Below are 21,796 nucleotides of genomic sequence, written 5' to 3'. Positions count from 1 at the left end.
GTAATTAAATTCATTTAAACTCGTTTTTTTGTAAACACATTTAAACTCATTCTAATTAAATGCATTCTAATTAAATTCATTTTAATTTTTTTTAATAGAAAAACAGTTCCAAACTATTGTTATTCATGTACGAACGAAATGATTGATTTACAACGAAATGCTTGATTTGCATTAAACCCGTACAAAATGAATTAAAATATCATCCACTTAATTAACTCATTAATTAAGATAAGGATGAAATAAGTAGTGTGAAATTTGTTAATAATGGTAAAATAGGAAAATATTACCTTGAGAATTGAATCTCATAAATAAAATGAAATAGGAAAATTTGATCAAATGTAATAATTATTTTGAAATTGAAGAAATAATTAAATTTATTTAAATTCATTCTAATTATAAATGCATTCAATTAAATTTGTTTAAAAAATATTAATAAATTATAATATAATAAAGACAATTCTATAATTGTCTCTCCAAAGTAAGAGTGCATTCGTCTCTTCAAAGTGAGAGTGTATTTGTCTTCGACCTAACCTTAGGCTAAGGTTCCGTATTTTTTTTTTGTTTGTGTAAGTTTCCTTGATTTATCTTTATGTCGGCATTAGGGTTCCAAGGTGTGAGAGAGTTTGTTTTTGTCCAAAACTTGGGTTGAGGTTCCAACTTTTTCTGGGTAAGTTACTTGTTTTATTCGAGAGTGGGCATTGGGGTTCCGGTCCACAGAGGAAAGGCTGACTAATATTAACATCGGCGAGGAGAAGCATGAGGATTTGGAGTTGGGGATCTCGTTGACGAACAGATTGGAAGTTGATAGCTCGTTGATTCTGATCGGTCGGTTTGTTACAAATAAGGCACTGAACTTCTCTGTGATAAATATCTGCATGGCAAATCTATGGAGGCCATGAAGAGGGATCACGATTCAGGAGATTGTCCCAAATTTGATTTTTTCTGAATTTTTTCACAAAGTCGATAAGGATAGAATTTTGGTAGTCCATGGGCATTCATCAATTACATGCTTGAGATGAATCAATGGCAGTTAGAGGTGGAGCCTAAACATGTCGATCTGAATTTTATGGCAATCTGGGTTCAGATTTATGACCTACCACTTGGTACAATGTCAGAATTGGTGGGGAAACAGTTGGGGGACTTTATTGGAAAGTTTTGCGAATATGACACCAAAATGGTTCAGCCATCTTTAGGCAGTATATGAGGATCGGAGTCTTGATCGACACAATGAAGCCTATGAAGCGGTTCAAGAAAATCCGAAAGTAGAAGGGGGAATGGTCTTTCATCCATTTCAGGTACGAAAGATTAGGGATGTTCTGTTATTTGTGTGGTAAACTGGATCATTCTTATCGGTTTTGTGAACGACTATTTGATGTTGGGGGCATCAGAGCTCTAGAGCGAATGAGGTGATTGGTTAAAAGACCAATTCAGAGAGGTGGCAACCAAAGAGGGTCGAGATGGTTAAGAGAACCAGGGGAAGGAGGTACATTGCCATATGGGATTGGGGGAACTTCGTGGACTACTTCACCAGTTAGATCCCAAATGAGGTCCTATACAATAGGGAGGGAGGAGGAATGCATGCATGGTATACCGCTGAGGGGAAGTCAAATGAATAAAGTGGCAAAGGAAGCTAATACCACTATGTTTAATGATGAAAATGAAGGAGGATGGAAGACGCTTCAATGGGTGGTAGCAAACAGTGGTTGACCTGGAAATGAGTTGCATTAGTTGGAACTGCCAAAGGCTGGAGAATACTCGTGCAGTTCGATCATTGTGGGAGTTAGTCCGGACTAACAAACCCGATCTTATTTCCTCATGAAGACGTTGGTAGATGACAACAATTTTGATAGATTGAGAAGAAAATTTAGTTCTAGGGGTTGCTTGGTAATCAACAGTCGTGGTAGAAGTGGGGGTTTAACATTCATGTGGAAGGAAGGGATTGATGCACCCGTTCTCGGTCATTCTGATCACCATACTAATGTGTTAGTTAAGGACATGGATATGGGTTCATGGAGATTTGTAGCTTTTTATAGTTATGCTGATCGTAATAAACATACGAATTCTTGGAATTTACTTAGAACCATTGAGGCCTCACAAAACATGCCTTAGGTGGTTATGGGTGATTTCAATTCTATACTTAATAGTGATGAGAAATATGGAGGAGTCAATTATCCGGGGCATCTGATGCAAGAGTTTGGTTGAGCGATCAGTGACTGTAACTTATCTGAACTTAACATGGAGGGTTGCCTTTTCACGTGGGTGAGAATTTGAATTCGAAATTATGGATTCAATAGAAGCTGGATAGGGCTTTTGCTAGCGAGAATTGGTTACACTTATTTCATGAGTACAAATTACAGAATCAAGCATCCTCATATTTTGATCATACACCTATAAGCCTCCAATTAGCAATAACAAATGTAACTAAGGGTAAAAGACCATTCCATTTTGAATTAGCTTGGACGAGAGAGGATGGGTTCGACGAGATGGTCTGTTCAATTTGAGGTAGAAGGGAAAATATGCCATTAACTTCGCATTTGGCCAGTTGTGTAGAGGCAATGAAGAAATGGGGAAATGGATTCCAATTAAAGTTCACAAAACAAATTCAGCTTCTCAATAAGCAATTAGTCGATTTACATGAGAAAACCAATAGGAGCTTGATAGCTTAATATTTCGAGACAAAAAGGAGGCTAAATATTTTGTTGGAAGATGAGGAAGTTTTGAGAAAATAGAGGGTTAAACTATTTTGGCTTAGAGACGGGGACCTATATACAAAAAAAATCCATACCGATGTAAAAGTTCGCAGTAAGAGGAATGAAATTTCCTACATCATAGATGAGTAGGGAGATGCGGTTGAAGGAACAACAACATTGGCAGTGCACATTTGTGAGTATTTCACCAACCTTTTCGCTCCATTTATGTTTAACCTAGTTCAAACTGTAAGTGTGATATCACCTATAGTTGAGAATGATATGGACAATATGTTTGTAGCTCCTTTCTGTATTGATGAATTTAAGATAGTTGCATTTTCTATGAATTCAGATAAATCACCAGGTCCGGATGGAATGAGTCTAGGATTTTTCCAGCGTTATTGGGATAGAATCAAGAGGGACTTTTTTTAGGCTTGTGGGTTTGTTAGAGAGAAGGGAGTTTCCAGATGATCTAAATAATATTATTGTAGTCATAATACCAAAGTGTGAATCCCCAAAATCGATCAAAAACCTAAGACCTATATCCCTCTGCAATGTATTGTATAAGATAATACTGAAGGTGCTGGCTAATAGACTGAAATAGGTGCATGAGAGTCAGTCGGCTTTTGTACCTGGTCGATCCAATATTAATAATGTCCAGATAGCTTTTGAGTCCATTCATCATATGAAGTGTAAAAATCAAGGTAATTATGGGGAAATGGCTATCAAACTAGACATTAGTAAAGCATATTGATAGTGCTAAAGTGTATAATTAGAATTAAGAGCAAGTGGACTCTATCGTATCAAGTAATAAAGTCCTAAAAAATAGCATGAATCCCACAAGGACTACTATTCAATTCCCTACTCGTACTTAAATCATATATTATCTAAGGTATCAATTAGGTGATTTTGAATTGTATTTTGTACTAATGATTTAACTAAAAGGCAAGGCAAACTAACAATTGATTTGTCTATGTGTATGAATGGAAGACTAGGATTTAGGATGTCCATACTAACTCTTATGGATCAATAAGTTTATGTTGTGTGTGTTTAAAGGTTAACTCGAGACGGTGGTTTTCCATTAGAAAATAGTAACTCCAATCAAGAACTACTAAATCTACTTCAAGCACTATTAGGTCGATGCTTGGTTAGGCAAAATCTCTAATTATGTTTGAAGGCATTAGACATTATGAAAACCAAGGCTAAGCCGTAACGTAGACCATGAAGACGCACTATTCGATAAAGGTATAAGATTAACTAATATGCTAAGTTGAATAATTTATTTGGTTAGGTTTTGCAATTCAACTTCTCTACCTAATTACTTGGTTAGGTTTCTTATATAGAGGTAAGCAACACTTTAGTTAATTCTCTAGTTAAGTCCTACAATATGACATAAATGCCTATTTAACGATCCATACTCGTTAAGCACGGTTCACCGCTATCCTAGCCTATAGTGTTTTAGCTCATATCTGAGCTAAGACAGAAAGGCATGATGGGATGGACTGAAGATGAACTCACGCTTAACAAGTTTGGATTATCAATTAAAAGTTAGGATGAAAGAGAGTGTAGATGAAGAGGAACTTTGAATTAGATAAACTTAACTTGAAAACAAAAAGGGAATTAACAAACTAATGGAAAATCTTGCTTAACCAAACTAATAATAGAACGAAAATAGTAAACTAAACTAAGTAAAAATGAATGAAAACTAAACTAAAAACTAAAGTATGTGAAAACGGAAAGTAAAACTAAGTTACGACTAATATAATCTCCAATTACAATGAAAAGTTCTTTATTTATAGGGATCAAAGACCTCTATAAACCCTATAATTTCCCCTGATCCATTAGTGGGTATTCTAACCTTCTTCTTGTCGAATTAGAGTCGTGGAAGATGCATAAACCGAGCATTTCTAGGTAGAGTTTCACTGTTATTCTAATTCTGTATTGTGTTCTAGCTCGTCGAGCTGCCACTTAATTTCGAGTACCATGTCATGACTTTATATTTCCTACATTGACTCAAAAAAGTAGCTCATCGAGTAGCTTGGTGAGCTACCTGGTGTAGCTCGGTGAGCAGTTATGCTGAAATTGCCAATTCTCTTTGTTTAAGGCCCGAAACTACCTGAAATAACTCAAAAATCTAATTAAGACCATAATAAGATCAAAGTCACTTATAATCAGGGGAAAATATACATGAAGACTCAAAAATAAAGACAAAACTATACTTTAAAACCTATATAAAATGGTGATAACACGTATGATAAAGTTGATTAGACATTTCTAGAAGTGGTCATGCAAAGATTGATTTTTTATGATCACTGGGTCCGATGGATAAATTTGTGTGTGCCAACGGTGTCGTATTCAGTAATGGTTAACAAAGAGCTAGTTGGTCTTATTAACCCATTAAGGGGTTTGAGGCAAAGAGACCTTTTATCATCATATCTCTTTATATTATGTGCTGAAGTTCTCTCTAAATTAATACTGAAGCTGAGAGGGAGGGCTTGATTGCAGGTTGTAAAGTATGTATTGGTGCTTCTTCAGTAACACATTTATCTTTTGCATATGGGAGTTCCATATTCTTTGGAGCCTTTCTACCAGAAGCACAAAAGGTGGTGGACATACTTGCGGAGTACGAGTTAGCGTCAGGCCAAGGTATTAATTTGAATAAGTCGAGTGTATACTTCAGTGCAAATGTGAAACATGATATTAGGTTTGCTTTATGTTCGCTTCTACAGGTGTTCTCCCCACTTGATACGAGACGTTATCTAGGGCTTCCATCACTCATTGGCAGATCGAAATGCAATATATTTGTCTTCTTATTTGACAGGCTTCGGAAGCGGTTTGGATATTAGGGTCATCAATTCTTATCTAGTGCTGGGAAAGAGGTTCTGATTAAATTAGTTCAAATGGATATGACTTATGTTAGGATCCACCTTGTTTGTCGACAAGAGTGGCGATAGGATCAGGTCATCCCATCTCCAGGAGGTTCACGCTGGCGTCACAGGGGCTGTTGGACGTTCTTAGGGATCTTCTACACTTTCCACCTTATATCGGCAGCTAGTGATAGTGAGTAGAGGAGAGTGTCCGGGTATATGTGGATGTTTAACCCTCCTCCAGGCGTGGATATATGAGTACTTTCCGGCATTCCAACCCCATCGACTACCACTCCAGACTCCAGACACTGCTCTCCGGGCGTGTAGATGGGATGTCGGGACTCCAGACAGGAAGGCCTCCCGACTCGTGAGCTTTTGTGCATAATTTGACCAGATGGCGGCAGCCGAGGTAAAATACTTGCAACAATTTACTTAAACAAATGTCATTTCTTATTAACATGTTATTATATATTTTTTGCAGGTGATGTGGTTGCCTTTTGGTCCAGTCGCCGATGATGATCAGTTTTGGGCGTCCTACGCCGAGTGGATACGGTGTAGAGATATTGTTGAGCCATATATGCCCGACCGAGTACTTCATCAGGTCGGTTATGTTCAGACTATCCCGACGAAGTACATTAGACCGGATACTATATTTCGGCCATGGAAGTCTATATCGTATAAACTCACGCATTCCGGAGTAACAGTTGATGATACTTGGTGGAGATTTCCATCTACTCGTGGCGTTGATTGCAGGAGATGCCAGACAGTTGGAGCCGATCTTGGTGCTTGTGTTGTCGGGTACATGGAGTGGTACAGACGATATTCACATCCCCGTCTGCTTCGTGCCCTCAGGATGTGCCGGTCCACCATTCTCGCTCCAACAGCGAATATGTAAGTTTTTTATTATTTATTTATTTATTATTGTTTTACCTATGTTTTTTTCTAACATTTAATTTTGGGCAGCGGGTTAGCCGTTTGGCAGACGTCGCTCAGCGGACGATTGCACTCGTGCCCGCTGAGCAGGCTCCACCATTTAGGACTGATTCGGAGCAGATTATGGAGGAATGGAACAGGACGAATTGACTTGTTGTAATTTTTTAATATTTAGAATTCTTTAGAACTTATTGTTTTTAACACATTTTAATACATATTTAATACTTCATGTATATTATTTAATTATAATGTTAGTAATTATAATTCAAATTATAATGTTAATAATTGTAATATTTAGAATTCTTTAGAATAATTATAATTAAAATTTAAAAATTGGAAAAAAAAAATTCACATGTGGGCGTGTGAACATCACGCCCACGTTCCGTAGAGAGAAAAAAAATACTTTTTGCTTCCCAAAAACAATAAGGGCAGTTTCGTCATTTCCCCTAGGCTAAATGTGTGAAACAAGTGCTAAGTTTAACAACACCCATTATAATTCATAATGTTGGTATATTAAATGAGTATTTTAATTAAGGGAGTTATTAGAAATAAATATAATAATTAATGTGATTAATTTATGTTATCGTCTAATAGAATAAATTTTGTAATAAATGTAATAAGGAGTAATTATTATATATGCCGGTTACCTAGTTATTTATTTATATATACAAAGAATCTGGAGGTGAGAACCTAAGGGCTTGATTGGATGAAGGGTAGTGAAGGGTTAATAAAGGAATGGTAGAGAAAGGTAGGGAACGGTAAGGAAAGGGAAGGAAGGGGAAGGAAGGGTAATTTATAACCCTTCCAAACCCACCAAATTGGAGGGTTCAAAATTGGATGCAATTTGTTAAAAAGAAACCCTTCAAAATCCCTCCAAACTCTTACCCTCCTAATTTTTTTGTGTTCCAAACATGGGTTTGTAGAAACCCTTACTAACCCTTCCTTCTCCCAAACAAGGGTTTCCATCAACCCTTACTAACCATTCCCTTACTAACCCCTCTAAACCATCTATCCAATCAAGCCCTAAAAGTTTAATAGGAGAAAAAAAAAGGAAATTCTACTTTTGGTCTAGAAATGTTGTGCCCTTGTTTTTATGTTTTTTATACTAGTAGGTTGATTGACGTGTTAAGTTTGAGTATTAAATACTGATAACGTGTACACTTTTGTTATCAATAATATAATGTTGATGATGGTTGAAAATATATGAATTTTGTGATTGTTGAGGATAACAAATGTAAGATGGCGTCTAGTAAATAAATATATAAAATATAATTAAGTGAGCTGCTATATACCGCAACTTTTTTTTCCTCCACCGCACGCTTTTGACATTTACGCCATTCTCATTTTATTTTTTTTAAAAACTCAAATTTTTTTTTTCTCTCTTTCTCTCCCAAGCCTAAAAACCCGAATTTAACGAAAATGGATCCGAGTATTCCCGAAGACCATGATTTCGAACACGAAGTAATCTTACGATATAAATTTAAATTAAAAATTCGTTTTTTAAATTTTGAATTTTTTTTTTTAAGGAATAAGCCTAAACGGATGCGTCACCCAGTTCCACCATACGGTGGAACGAGCGTGCCACCCAGTTCCACCTTACGGTGGAAAGTATGGCCGACGTTGTTGCCACCACGGGCGGAACGAACAGTTCGTCCGTTCCGCCCGTGGTGGCAACGGCATCGGAGTTCCGTTTAGGCAAAAAAAAAAAAACGGGTTCCGCCTCTGATTTCGGAGGCACAACCCGTGATTTCGGACATTTTTTTCAAAAAAAACTTATCGGAAGATTCATTAAGCCTTTTCCCCTTCCTTCCTTTGGCGGTATGTCGTTTTAGGTCGGGTTTTATGAAAAGCTTCAAAAGCTAAAGAGGATTTGAGAGTTTTTGGTTATTGGTTTGAAATTGTGAGGATGGTATAAATGTCAAAAGAGTGCGGTGGAAAGTATAACTTTTGCGGTATATAGCAATACCCTATAATTGATGACTTGTCTTGATAGAGTTGTGATGACATCCAAATTTCCAATAAGGAAGAGAACAAATGGTGTGGGTAGAAATATAAGAGCAGGTTCAAAACATGAAATTATTGAAATAGAAAGTGAAAATGGTTAAGGTTGTTTTCCAATCCATAGAAGTTGTTGAGAAAGGTGTTAGGCGTTTTCGAAAAGGCAAGTTTTTGTAGTTTTTCAAGTCGTTTCTTTTAGATTCCCATTCCAGCCTCAGTCCTTTCTTTTCTCTTTTACCTTTCTTTTCGTCCTTTTACTGTCTTCTCTTTCTCTGTCCTTTTCTCTTATTTAAATATGGAAACTTTTTTCCTTTCCTCCCCTTTGCTTTGCCCCCTTCCTCTCTAGACAACCCGATTCACACGACTCGATCACATAACACGATCATGATATCGAAACCTCTTACTTTTTGTTTGATTTCTTAACGCCCAACAACAGAAACACCAAACTATGCACTCTCTCCATATAAAAATTAAATAAAAATTGCAGCTTTTTGATGTGTTTGTATTTGGGATATTTTAGAATTTAAAAAGAAGATTGAGAAAATATTATCCTCCCGCCCTAACCAAAATGATAAATGCCAAAATTAGTTACTAATTCTAAAAAGTTGTTTTGTACTTTTTTGGCTATCTACAGAATCTCTCTTTCTTTCTTTCTCTCTCTCTCTCTTTCATTCACTTACTTACTTACAGGCATCAAGTCAGAGTGGGGATAGTATAGTACAATTGCAAATTTGAAGTTCCATATCTATTCTATTCTCCACATTCAAATTTCTAAATTTACATCTCACTTCTTCATTCTTCGTTCTTCCATTTTGCAGCTAAATCTTGGCAATGTCAATGCCAGTGACCCAGCAGACACCGGCAGTGACAATAGCTCAGGATTCATTCAGCACCCACTCTTCGTCCCACGGCGCAGTTGGCCCAGTCATTGCTGTGCTTGTTGTTATAATGGTTTTGGGGGTAATTGCTGTTATGATTGGAAGAATTTGCTCTGGAAGGAGAATCTTAGGTTATGGTCATTATGATATTGAGGGCTGGGCAGAGACTCATTGTTCTTCTTGCATTGATGGTAGAATCACCCCTCCTCCTCCTCCTCCTCCGCCTTCTTCACTTCCTAACTCTTCTGTTCTTCCATCTACACCACCTCAATCCCACCCGGAAATTAAGAACGAAGAAAACGACGACCAGCACCACCCTCATGAACATCAATGATTCTTCATCTTTCTTCATTTATTATGTCTTCTTTTTGTAATGTTGTTACCCTTTTTTTGCTTTGAGATTTGCACTTCATTCTTGTTTGCTTAGCTCAATGTTGTATGGGGCCATTGTTGTATGGATCTTCATTAATTCAATGTAATGTCTTTTCATGTGGAAAATGCTAACTTTAATTTAAAAGTTGAAGCTTTCTTTAAGTTATGACAAGGTACTAGTTCTTTTAAGTTCAGTTCAGGTGCCATACTATTTTACAGCAGAGTTAAATGCGGTTTAGTTTAACCCACAAAAATGAAGTCATCACCAGCTAGAAAAAGAAGGCAGACTTTATTTTTCAACCACCTAAAGTCAAAAACCATTTTTTGAATAAAAATGTATTAAATTTCAGAACTTTTTAATTGGGGCAGTTTACTGCCATTCAATACTCATGTGCTAATGCACAATTCATAGAAATCATTTATTTTATTTCCAGCCATTACAAGAATGAATTCACAGCTGCAATTTCAGTTAGCATCTTTACATTGCTATAAGAAAAGGTATCATCTTTATCACATTCTACCAGTTCATATAATGTCATTAATCAATCAGCTCTATCATAAAATAACAACTAAACAAAGAAAATCTTTTGATAACAGTTTCTAATGATTATCAATCTGGAGATCGTAGCAGATTCCTCGTTAGCCTAGCCAGAATTACTCTGAGAGCGCTTCGCTTTGAGAAGATGCGATATACCTGCAACTACATGTAGTCGACTGCTTGGAACACCCGTCTTTGCCAGTGCTCTTCCATTTTTGTCCAACAGTACAAAGCAAGGAACATATCTTATATCATAATGGAGGAGCTGCATCCAATCAATTTAACCATAGAATCATTGAAAATACCAAATCAAGCCTATTTCATATTCAGAAATGAAATCTTATGCATGTGGATATTATTCTAATTAAGAAAGGCAATTTTTCAGATAACTGCAATCATTAGTTGCATATTTGTCGCGTTCCTGGTCTACGTGTAACATTAATCATTAATCTCCCACCAATGATTCCGTGAGGTTAAAAAGTGGATTATTGTAATGAATAGAAAAAGTATGACAAAAAGGAAATACTGAATCCAAACAAAAAAATTCTAACTAAGGATTCCGCCAGGCGAGGTTAAAACGTGGACTATTATACCTGCCATATGTCCCTATTTACTATATGTTGCATGAACTTATTCATCCATGTTACAGAATTCATTTTGCTAAGACTAGATATTTAATATAATTCTCCAAGAAATTCATAACAGAAATAGTTTGAATAAAACTATAATTCCAGAAGTCTATCATATCATATTATTTCCTTGACTGCAGTAGGTAATTTATCACATATCTGATTGCTAATGTCCCAGGAATCAAGAAATAGCAAGAACAATGATTTAAAGGCACATCTACTATCTCTACGTTCATAGCCTATGTTGCATGGAAACGGATACTGAAAAGTTATTTGTAGAAAAATATAGCTAGAGAACGGAAATGAAACTGAAATGCAGAAACTATTAAAGAGGAGTTTCGGTGCAACATAGTTCATAGCAGGGACCATGACTTAAATGCAAATTCTACTATCTTCATCAAACAATCTAATAATAATAAACAAATAAATAAGTAGATTGTATTAATGAAGAAATACTAAATTGCATGAATAAAAAATGGAGAGGATAGTTGAAAACCTCAGGCAACCATTTCTCATTCTCTGCATCTGCCATGACAATGTTGAGCCAACTTGAATTCCTATTCTCCATCTCCAAAACAAAATCAAGCAAAGAATTGCATAACCTGCATTTAGGAGAATAGAACTCAAGGATTGTAGCGTCCTTCCCACTTGCTAGAGCCGAAGCGAATGCTCTTTGCTCTGCCTCTCCTTGCAATTCAGGAGTCAGGACCTTCATTTGGGACTTCAAACTGTTACCTTGGGTGCTTCTGGGACCTGATTTGTTAGGATTGAAGGGACTGATCCAATAATTTGAGGATTTAGAAATTGAATTAAGAGAATTGAAAGCAATGGATCCAAGAGTTTGCAAAGACTTGAATATCCAAGGACCCTCAAAGGTGCAAAGATTAGGATTTCGAGGACCTTGTTCCACATCCCATGGCCATTTCAAGCAAAACAAAGGTTGTTTAGGAGCGGAATCGATCTTCATCTCTAATTTTATACCAAAACGCAGCACAGGTTTATATCTTTATCGAATAGGATGAACTTTATCCACAGCAACTATTATGGCAATTTCCAAAAGTAAACAAGAATTTCAATTCACTGAGCAAAGACGAAATTAAGGAGGTGAAATTACAGAGAAGATAGAACGCAAATAATGTTGAAAATATTATAAACAGAAGAACATGAAAGTGAGGTCAGGCAGGCAGCGTGGAGTATTGAAAGTTATATCTAAATCCCAGAAACTTCACATAAACCCTAAAACTAAAATCGAGGCACAGAAGCTCTAATCGATAAAGAAGAACATTACAAAGTTGAGGGATTCACGAAATGCAAGAACACTCCACTCCTGTGTAGGAAATCAAGTTTAGTCGGAGTAGACTCTGGGAGAGGAAGAAAGCACAACAAACGCCGGAAAGTGCGCGGAGGGAAGGGAAGCGGGCCGTAAAACGGTACCAGTGGGTCTGGGAATAAAATTTTCGGGGCCGCTGTAACCCGAATCCAGTAATCTTTTCGCCCATCAGTACGCGGCCCAGTTGTTGGAAAGAGGAGATCAGGAGTGGAGGTCCATTAAGTTATTTTTATTTTATTAAGGAAAATATACAAAAGAAATTCAATTTTAAAAAGTTGTCTATAATTAATCAAGTAATAATTTGAATTATTTAAACTAAGAAATACTTATTTTTAATATATTTTGAGATCATCCATAATCAAATTAACAGAATAAATCTAAAAGTTTTTTATTTTGAAAATAGGTGAGGAACTTGGTCCTCTTTTTGCATAAAAAAAAAAGTAATTAATTTATTAGTCCCTATATTTTGATAAAACACACTGTTTAGTCCATGTATTTTAAAAAATACATGGAAAGTCTCTAACCGTTTTCTCGATGAACTGTTTAGTCCATGTCGTTAGACTCTCATGAAGATTCTGTTAGTCAATTTGGATTTGCGTTCTTCTTTTCCTTTATTTTCCCTTCCTTTAAACTCTACTGCATCTGAAATCAAGTTTGAGTGTTCTTCTTCTTGATTTTCTTCTTAATCGTTCAAATTCGTAAGCCTTGGGTCTGTTCTTTTTCTTGTTCTCCATACAAATGGTTTCTTCTTCTAAATTAGATTTCCTCTTCTGAAATTTGAAAGTAAATAGTGAAGGGTAATTTAACCATTTCCGAATTCATAAACGGTAAAAAATCTAACAAACAGATGGAAGGACTAAACAATAAGAAAAAGGTTAGGGACCTTACTATGTATTTTTGAAAATACAGGGACTAACCAGTGTGTTTTGTCAAAATATAGAGACTAATAAATTAATTACCCTAAAAAAACATAGGCACTCAACTGCAAATCAGGTGCACGAGGAACACTATGGATTTCCTTGTATGCTTGGAAGTCTTGATTGTATGCATTGTGAGTGAAGGAATTGTCAAGTTGCGTGGAAAGAGCAATATACATGACGATATCACGGATGCCCAACAATCATGTTCAAAGTAGCCGCTTTAGTGGATCTATGGATATGACACATATATTTCGGTGCGGTTGAGGGAACCATGACCTAAATGTTTTGAACTGGTCGAATTTGTTTAAGGACAATTACAAAGTATAGTTCTATCAGTTCAATTCAGTGTTAACAATAAGACATACACCATGAGATACTACCTGACAACTGATGCATAATCCTGAATGGGTTGCTTTTGTGAAAAGCTTTCCATATGCTTATGAAATAAGTGAATCTATTACAAAAATATGTAGAACGAGCTTTCGAGATAGTTCAAGCCCGTTTTATAATAATACATGGACCAGCACAAATTTGAGATGAAAAGAAAACTACACGACATTATGGATGTTTGTATCATATTACATAACATGATTATTTAAAATGAGCGACACGCGTACTTGAGATAATCTCTTGAAGAAGTTTCTCAATCAATACTTCCTCAAGATGTTCAAAATGGATATATTTCGGATTTTAAGCATTATCTCGTAATGGATATGGAGATCCGTAATAAAGGAATGTACGGTCAACTCAAATTTGATTTAGTAGAACATATTTGAGAATGTTTCGAAATCATCGACTTTATTGATCGATCACATCAAATTTCTTCCATTCAATTATGAATGTTATCGTTTTAATTTAATGCATTATGTTTGTTCATTTTTTTCTTTTATATATTGCATTTTTTCATTACTTAATAATTGATTCAACAAATATTATAAGAACGATTTTTTTTTAATTCAAGTAAATGAATAAATTAAATTTTTAATATGGGATAAGGTGCAAAAATACCTTTTTTTTATAAAGGTGCAAAAATACCTTTAATGTATGCATTCTGGAGCAATTTTACTCCTAACGTGTAAAATGATACAATTTTACCGGGTAAATTTCATCAGTGGTGTACAACCTTTGTCCCATTTCACACTTTGGTGTACAACCTTCAATTTGTCTCACTAATATATACGAACTTATAGGTGACCTCCCACTTTGATGTACAGTAGGTAAAAATGACCGGTCAATGCGCCACGTCAGCAGTTTGACCGGTCAAAAAGTTAAAAATTAACTTACCATATGTGTAATTACTAAAATACCCCAATTTGGTTTCCTCCTAAAATTACCTTTCTAATTACCTTTCCAAGACCACCTGCACTCAAAGTCGGCAAAGATTCACACAAGATCAAAAAAACCTCAAATGGTGCCTCAATCATCACAACCACCACTCAATCACCACCACCAAACACAACCCCGCCTTCCTATCATAATCTACATTGTTTCCCCAAAACTAATCCACACAAATCCTACTGATTTCATGAACCTAGTTCAGTGCTTAACGGGTCCATCTTTTTCCCCACTTTCAGCTTCTACTGCTAATCCCTTCACCGACGACGACGGCGGTGCAATCTCTCCGGCTGCGAGGTATGCAGCGATTGAAAAAGCAAAATCGTGCAAGGATAACAGCAGATAATCAACGATTGAGAAAGCCAAATCGTGCAAGGATAACAGCAGATAATCAAAGATTGAGAAAGCCAAATCATGCAAGGATAATAGCAGATAATCAAAGATATGGGGAATTTATTAGGAGGAATTAAAATGAGTAATCAATTAATGGAAATATTGGGTAATTTATTTCCTGGAATTTTATTGCCGGCCCAGCTTCATTACCTCTGATATTGCCGTCTGATCCGAACATGCTTAGCTTTCTTCATGATTTGAGCCCTGTTGTTCATAGGAATTTTATGGAAGCCAATAATTGAAAAAAAAAAAAAGATTCATTTATTTGGATTTTTAGAGAGGAGAGAGAGGATTTAGAGAGAGAAATGAAAAGAGAGATGTGTTGCAAGGAAGGAGAAGAGGGTGTTTTAGTAATTTTAAAATGGAGAAGGGTATTTTAGTAATTGTATAAAAAGTGGGTCCCATATTTTTAAATGGGTAGATGAAAAATGCTGAGGTGGCGCATTGATCAGGCGTTGACCGGTCATTTTTACCGGTTGTACACCATATTGGGAAGTTACCTATAAGTTCGTACATATTAGTGAGACAAATTGAAGGTTGTACACCAAAGTGTGAAATAGGATAAAGGTTGTACACCATAGATGAAATTTACCCCAATTTTACCCCTAACATTGTCAATGAAGAGCAATCTTACCTCTAACGTTGGTAAGTTGAGTCAATTTCAGACATCATTATACAACAAACACATTTTATTCCTTATTCTACATCAATTGCATATCCGTTGTTTCCAAAAAAAATCATACTTTTTTAGATTTAATAATTGAATTAGAAATTACTATTTTTAAATTCGGTGAAATATATTTTTTGTCCAACTCATACAAAATATAGTATTTTTTTTAATTTGTTTTTTGGTAAATTCTATGGTTACTATGTTGAAAAAAAAAAGTAATCATACTTTGTTTTAGTATCCAATAATAATTGGACATGTGTTAATAAAAATAAGGTTAATTAAAATTAATAAAAAAAAGTAACCTGCTATAACAGGTAATATTTAATTATGAAAATTTTAAAGATTATTAATTACAAGGTAAATAATATATGAGTCCCTATATTTTAATCTAATCACTATTTATATGTTAATAATACATTATTCAGTCCTTAATTAAAGCTCAATTCAACATTTTAGACCCTTGTAAAGGGATTAATCTGTTTAATAATTTAAAAATTTAAGTGACAAAACTGTTGATCAAAATAAAAAATAAGAAACAAACAATATATTATTAAAATACGAGAACTAAACAATATGTTAGATATTTAACATAGGGACTCATAAAATAAAAAATTTACGTAAAACTCTATTTTCACAAGGTTTGTGAATTTGTTTCACCTAAAATAAAAAGGTTACCTAAATTTAGCAAAAATATACGTAAATTATATCTAAAAATAAAATATTTACGTAAAGTTCAAAGGTTTTACGTAAAACTCTAATTTTCATAAGGTTTGTGGATTTTTTCTCCTAAAATAACACGGTTACGTAAATTTAGTCAAACCTTACGTAAATTATATCTAAAAATAAAAGATTTACGTAAAATTTATTGGTTTTACGTAAAACTCTATTTTCACAAGGTTTGTGAATTTTTTTATCCTAAAATAAAAAGGTTACGTAAATTTAGTCAAACTATACGTAAATTATATCTAAAAATAAAATCTTTACGTAAAGTTCAAAAGTTTTACGTAAAACTCTAATTTTCACAATGTTTGTGGATTTTTCTCCTAAAGTAAAAGGGTTACGTAAATTTAGTCAAACCTTACGTAAATTATGTCTAAAAATAAAAGATTTACGTAAAATTCATAGGTTTTACGTAAAACTCTATTTTCACAAGGTTTGTGAATTTTTTTCTCCTAAAATAAAAAGTTTACGTAAGTTTAGTCAAACTATACGTAAATTATATCTAAACATAAACTATTTACGTAAAGTTCAAAGATTTTACGTAAAACTCTAATTTTCATAAGGTTTGCGGATTTTTTCTCCTAAAATGACAAGGTTACGTAAATTTAGTCAAACCTTATGTAAATTCAGTGTTGTAAAAGTCGTAAGGCGCTAGTCAGCAGTGTTGTAAAAGTCGTAAGGCGATATTCGGGCGGACAAGACCTCAAAAGATTAATCGGAGATTAATCGGATATGTATTTTTCTATTTTTTATATTTATAATTAAATAAATATTATATAAACACATTTAAAATATAAATTATCACATCTAAAAATAATATTAATAAATATTATCTAAATATTATAAATATTTACTTTAAATAAATAATAAAATATCCATAAATATTCATAAAAAAATATGTCTACTACCTTTTCCATATTCAACAAATAATTCTTTATTTTCTTCCTCAAAATATTTAATTCGTAATTTAATATATTTGAAATTAATTTTATTTAGTGCTATGTAAATTAGTTTTATTATTTTTTGTTGTTGTTGTGATCATTAATTATTTGTATTATTTATTTTGTAGCAAAATTTTTATAATTTTATGATTTGACCCGATTTTTAGCCGCCTGGCCCGATTTTTAGCCGCCTAACCCGACTTGCCCGCCTAACCCGACTTGCCCGACTAGCCCGACATGCCCCGATTTACCCCGACTTGAACTGCCTAGGCGGAAATATATCGGACCGCCGACTTAACCCGTCCAGTTATAAAAAATCGGTCAGTGTTCTGAATTTCGCCGACTAGTCGGCGACTTGGCCGACTTTTAGAACACTGCGTAAATTATGTCTAAAAATAAAAGATTTATATAAAATTCATAGGTTTTACGTAAAACTCTATTTTCACAAGGTTTGTGAATTTTTTTCTCCTAAAATAAAAAGATTACGTAAATTTAGTCAAACTATACGTAAATTATATCTAAAAATAAAATATTTACGTAAAGTTTAAAGGTTTTACGTAAAACTTTAATTTTCACAAGGTTTGTGGATTTTTTCTCCTAAAATAACAAGGTTACGTAAATTTAGTCAAACCTTACGTAAATTATGTCTAAAAATAAAAGATTTACGTAAAATTCATAGGTTTTACGTAAAACTCTATTTTAACAAGGTTTGTGAATTTTTTTATACTAAATTAAAAAGGTTACGTAAATTTAGTTAAACTATACGTAAATTATATCTAAAAATAAAATATTTACGTAAAGTTCAAAGGTTTTACGTACAACTCTAATTTTCACAATGTTTGTGGACTTTTCTCCTAAAGTAAAAGGGTTACGTAAATTTAGTCAAACCTTACGTAAATTATGTCTAAAAATAAAAGATTACGTAAAATTCATAGGTTTTACGTAAAACTCTATTTTCACAGGGTTTGTGAATTTGTTTCTCCTAAAATAAAAAGGTTACCTAAATTTAGTCAAACTATACGTAAATTATGTTTAAAAATAAAATATTTACGTAAAGTTCAAAGATTTTACGTAAAACTCTAATTTTCACAAGGTTTGTGGATTTTTCTCCTAAAGTAAAAGGGTTACGTAAATTTAGTCAACCTTATATAAATTATGTCTAAAAATAAAGATTTACGTAAAATTCATAGGTTTTACGTAAAACTCTATTTTTCACAAGGTTTATGAATTTTTTTCTCCAAAAATAACAAGGTTACATAAACTTAGTCAAATTTTACGTAAATTATGTCTAAAAATAAAATATTTACGTAAAGTTCAAAGGTTTTATGTAAACCTCTATTTTTCACAACGTTTATGAATTTTTTCTCTAAAATTACATGTTACATAAATTTAGTCAAATTTTACGTAAATTATGTTGTAAATTTCAAAGGTTTTACGTAAGACCTTATTTTCTACAAATTTTATGGATTTTAACTCCTAAAATAATAAGGTTACGTAAATTTAAACCAATTTTATGTAAATTATACCTAAAAAGAAAAGATTTACGCAAAGTTCCAAGGTTTTACGTAAAATTCTATTTTTTACAAGGTTTGTGATTTTTTGTTCTAAAATAACAAGGTTACGTAAATTTAGTCAAATTATACGTAAGTTATATCTAAAAATAAAATCTTTACGTAAAGTTCAAAAGTTTTATGTAAAACTCTAATTTTAACAATGTTTGTGGATTTTTCTTCTAAAGTAAAAGGGTTACGTAAATTTAGTCAAACCTTACGTAAATTTTGTCTAAAAATAAAAGATTTACGTAAAATTCATAGGTTTTACGTAAAACTCTATTTTCACAAGGTTTGTGAATTTTTCTCTCCTAAAATAAAAAGTTTACGTAAGTTTAGTCAAACTATACGTAAATTATATCTAAAAATAAACTATTTACGTAAAGTTCAAAGGTTTTACGTAAAACTCTAATTTTCATAAGGTTTGTGGATTTTTTCTCCTAAAATGACAAGGTTATTTAAATTTAGTCAAACCTTACATAAATTATGTCTAAAAATAAAAGATTTACGTGAAATTCATAGGTTTTACGTAAAACTCTATTTTCACAAGGTTTGTGAATTTTTTTCTCTTAAAATAAAAAGGTTACGTAAATTTAGTCAAACTATACGTAATTTATATCTAAAAATAAAATATTTACGTAAAGTTTAAAGGGTTTACGTAAAACTCTAATTTTCACAAGGTTTGTGGATTTTTTCTCCTAAAATAACAAGGTTACGTAAATTTAGTCAAACCTTACGTAAATTATGTCTAAAAATAAAAGATTTACGTAAAATTCATAGGTTTTACGTAAAACTTTATTTTCACAAGGTTTGTGAATTTTTTTCTCAAATAAAAAGGTTACGTAAATTTAGTCAAACTATACGTAAATTATATCTAAAAATAAAATATTTACGTAAAGTTAAAAGGTTTTACGTAAAACTCTAATTTTCATAATGTTTGTGGATTTTTCTCCTAAAGTAAAATAGTTACGTAAATTTAGTCAAACCTTACGTAAAATTCATAGGTTTTACGTAAAACTCTATTTTCACAAGGTTTGTGAATTTGTTTCTCCTAAAATAAAAAAGGTTACCTAAATTTAGTCAAACTATACATAAAATATGTCTAAAAATAAAATATTTACGTAAAGTTTAAAGGTTTTACGTAAAACTCTAATTTTCACAAGGTTTGTGGACTTTTCTCCTAAAGTAAAAGGGTTACGTAAATTTAGTCAAACCTTACGTAAATAATGTCTAAAAATAAAAGATTTACGTAAAATTCATAGGTTTTACGTAAAACTCTATTTTCACAAGGATTGTGAATTTATTTCTCCTAAAATAAAAAGGTCACGTAAATTTAGTCAAACTATACGTAAATTATATCTAAAAATAAAATATTTACGTAAAGTTTAAAAGTTTTACGTAAAACTCTAATTTTCACAAGGTTTGTGGATTTTTCTGCTAAAGTAAAAGGGTTACGTAAATTTAGTCAAACCTTACGTAAATAATGTCTAAAAATAAAAGATTTACGTAAAATTCATAGGTTTTACGTAAAACTCTATTTTCACAAGGATTGTGAATTTATTTCTCCTAAAATAAGAATGTCACGTAAATATAGTCAAACTATACGTAAATTATATCTAAAAATAAAATATTTACGTAAACTGCAAAGGTTTTACGTAAAACTCTAATTTTCACAATGTCTGTGGATTTTTCTCCTAAAGTAAAAGGGTTACGTAAATTTAGTCAAAACTTACGTAAATTATGTCTAAAAATAAAAGATTTACATAAAATTCATAAGTTTTACGTAAAACTCTATTTTTCACAAGGTTTATGAATTTTTTCTCCAAAAATAACTAGGTTACATAAACTTAGTCAAATTTTACATAAATTATGTCTAAAAGTAAAATATTTACGTAAATTTCAAAGGTTTTACGTAAACCTCTATTTTTCACAACGTTTATGAATTTTTTCTCCAAAATAACATGTTACATAAATTTAGTCAAACTTTACGTAAATTATGTCTAAACATAAAAGATTTACGTAAATTTCAAAGATTTTACGTAAGACCTTATTTTCCACAAATTTTGTGGATTTTAACTCCTAAAATAACAAGATTACGTAAATTTAAACCAATTTTATGTAAATTATACCTAAAAATAAATGATTTACGTAAAGTTCCAAGGTTTTACGTAAAATTCTATTTTTCACAAGGTTCGTGGATTTTTTGTTCTAAAATAACAAGGTTACGTAAATTTAGTCAAACTATACGTAAGTTATATCTAAAAATAAAATGTTTACGTAAAGTCCAAAGGTTTTACGTAAGATCCTATTTTCCACAAAGTTTGTGGATTTTAACTCCTAAAATGACAAGGTTATGTAAATTTAAACCAATTTTATGTAAATTATATCTAAAAATAAAAGATTTACGTAAAGTTCCAAGTTTTTATGTAAAATTCTATTTTTCACAAGATTTATGGATTTTTTGTTCTAAAATAACAAGGTTACGTAAATTAATCAAACCTTACGTAATTTATGTTTTAAAATAAAATATTTACATAAAGTTCAAAGGTTTTACATAAAACTGTATATTTTACAAGGTTTGTGGATTTTTTCTCCTAAAATAACAAGATTACTTAAATTTAGTCCAACTTTACGTAAATTGTGTCTTCCTAAAATCACAAGGATATGTAATGTAAATATTTTTCGTTCAAATATTAATAAAAAATAAATTTATTTGTTAATTAATTTATATTTTATTTATAAATTTATCTAACTATTAACACTAAATGATTTTAATAAAAATCAAATATTTTACTTGAAACTCGATTTTTTGGGATGTTATTATTTTACTTTTTTTTGTAGTATAACAACTTTACGTAAATCCAGTCTTATTTTACGTAAGTCCTCTACTAATAGTCTTAATTTACGTAAATTACGTTTATTAGTAGAGGATTTACGTAAAATTGAAATATTTTACGAAAACCTTATTTTCATGAAGTTAGATATTTTGTTTTTTTTAAATAACAAATTTATGTAAATTAAGTCTCACTTCACGT

At 32.5% G+C, this 21,796-nt stretch overlaps 1 protein-coding gene across 1 annotated transcript; it reads right to left on the bottom strand.

The window, feature by feature from the left end:
• Positions 1 to 10,130: 10,130 nt before the first annotated feature.
• Positions 10,131 to 12,349, bottom strand: LOC136234823 (uncharacterized). Its single transcript, XM_066024309.1, has 2 exons — positions 11,399 to 12,349; positions 10,131 to 10,538 (listed from the first exon to the last, which is right to left on the bottom strand). Exons 1-2 carry the CDS (start codon positions 11,867 to 11,869, stop codon positions 10,380 to 10,382), a joined length of 630 nt encoding a protein of 209 aa, XP_065880381.1. The 5' UTR covers positions 11,870 to 12,349; the 3' UTR covers positions 10,131 to 10,379.
• Between the last annotated feature and the right edge of the window lie 9,447 nt (positions 12,350 to 21,796).

This window comes from Euphorbia lathyris, chromosome 7 (assembly GCF_963576675.1).
Source record: "Euphorbia lathyris chromosome 7, ddEupLath1.1, whole genome shotgun sequence".
NCBI classification, from domain to species: Eukaryota; Viridiplantae; Streptophyta; class Magnoliopsida; order Malpighiales; family Euphorbiaceae; genus Euphorbia; species Euphorbia lathyris.
Note: the sequence above shows the minus strand (reverse complement) of the source record. Positions and strands in the feature narration are given on the sequence as shown.

Coding starts and splice junctions, on each gene's coding strand:
- LOC136234823 (XM_066024309.1), bottom strand. CDS start 11,869: ATGAAGATCGATTCCGCTCCTAAACAACCTTTGTTTTGCTTGAAATGG. Junction 10,539..11,398: donor ATGAGAAATGGTTGCCTGAG/GTTTTCAACTAT, acceptor GATTGGATGCAG/CTCCTCCATTATGATATAAG.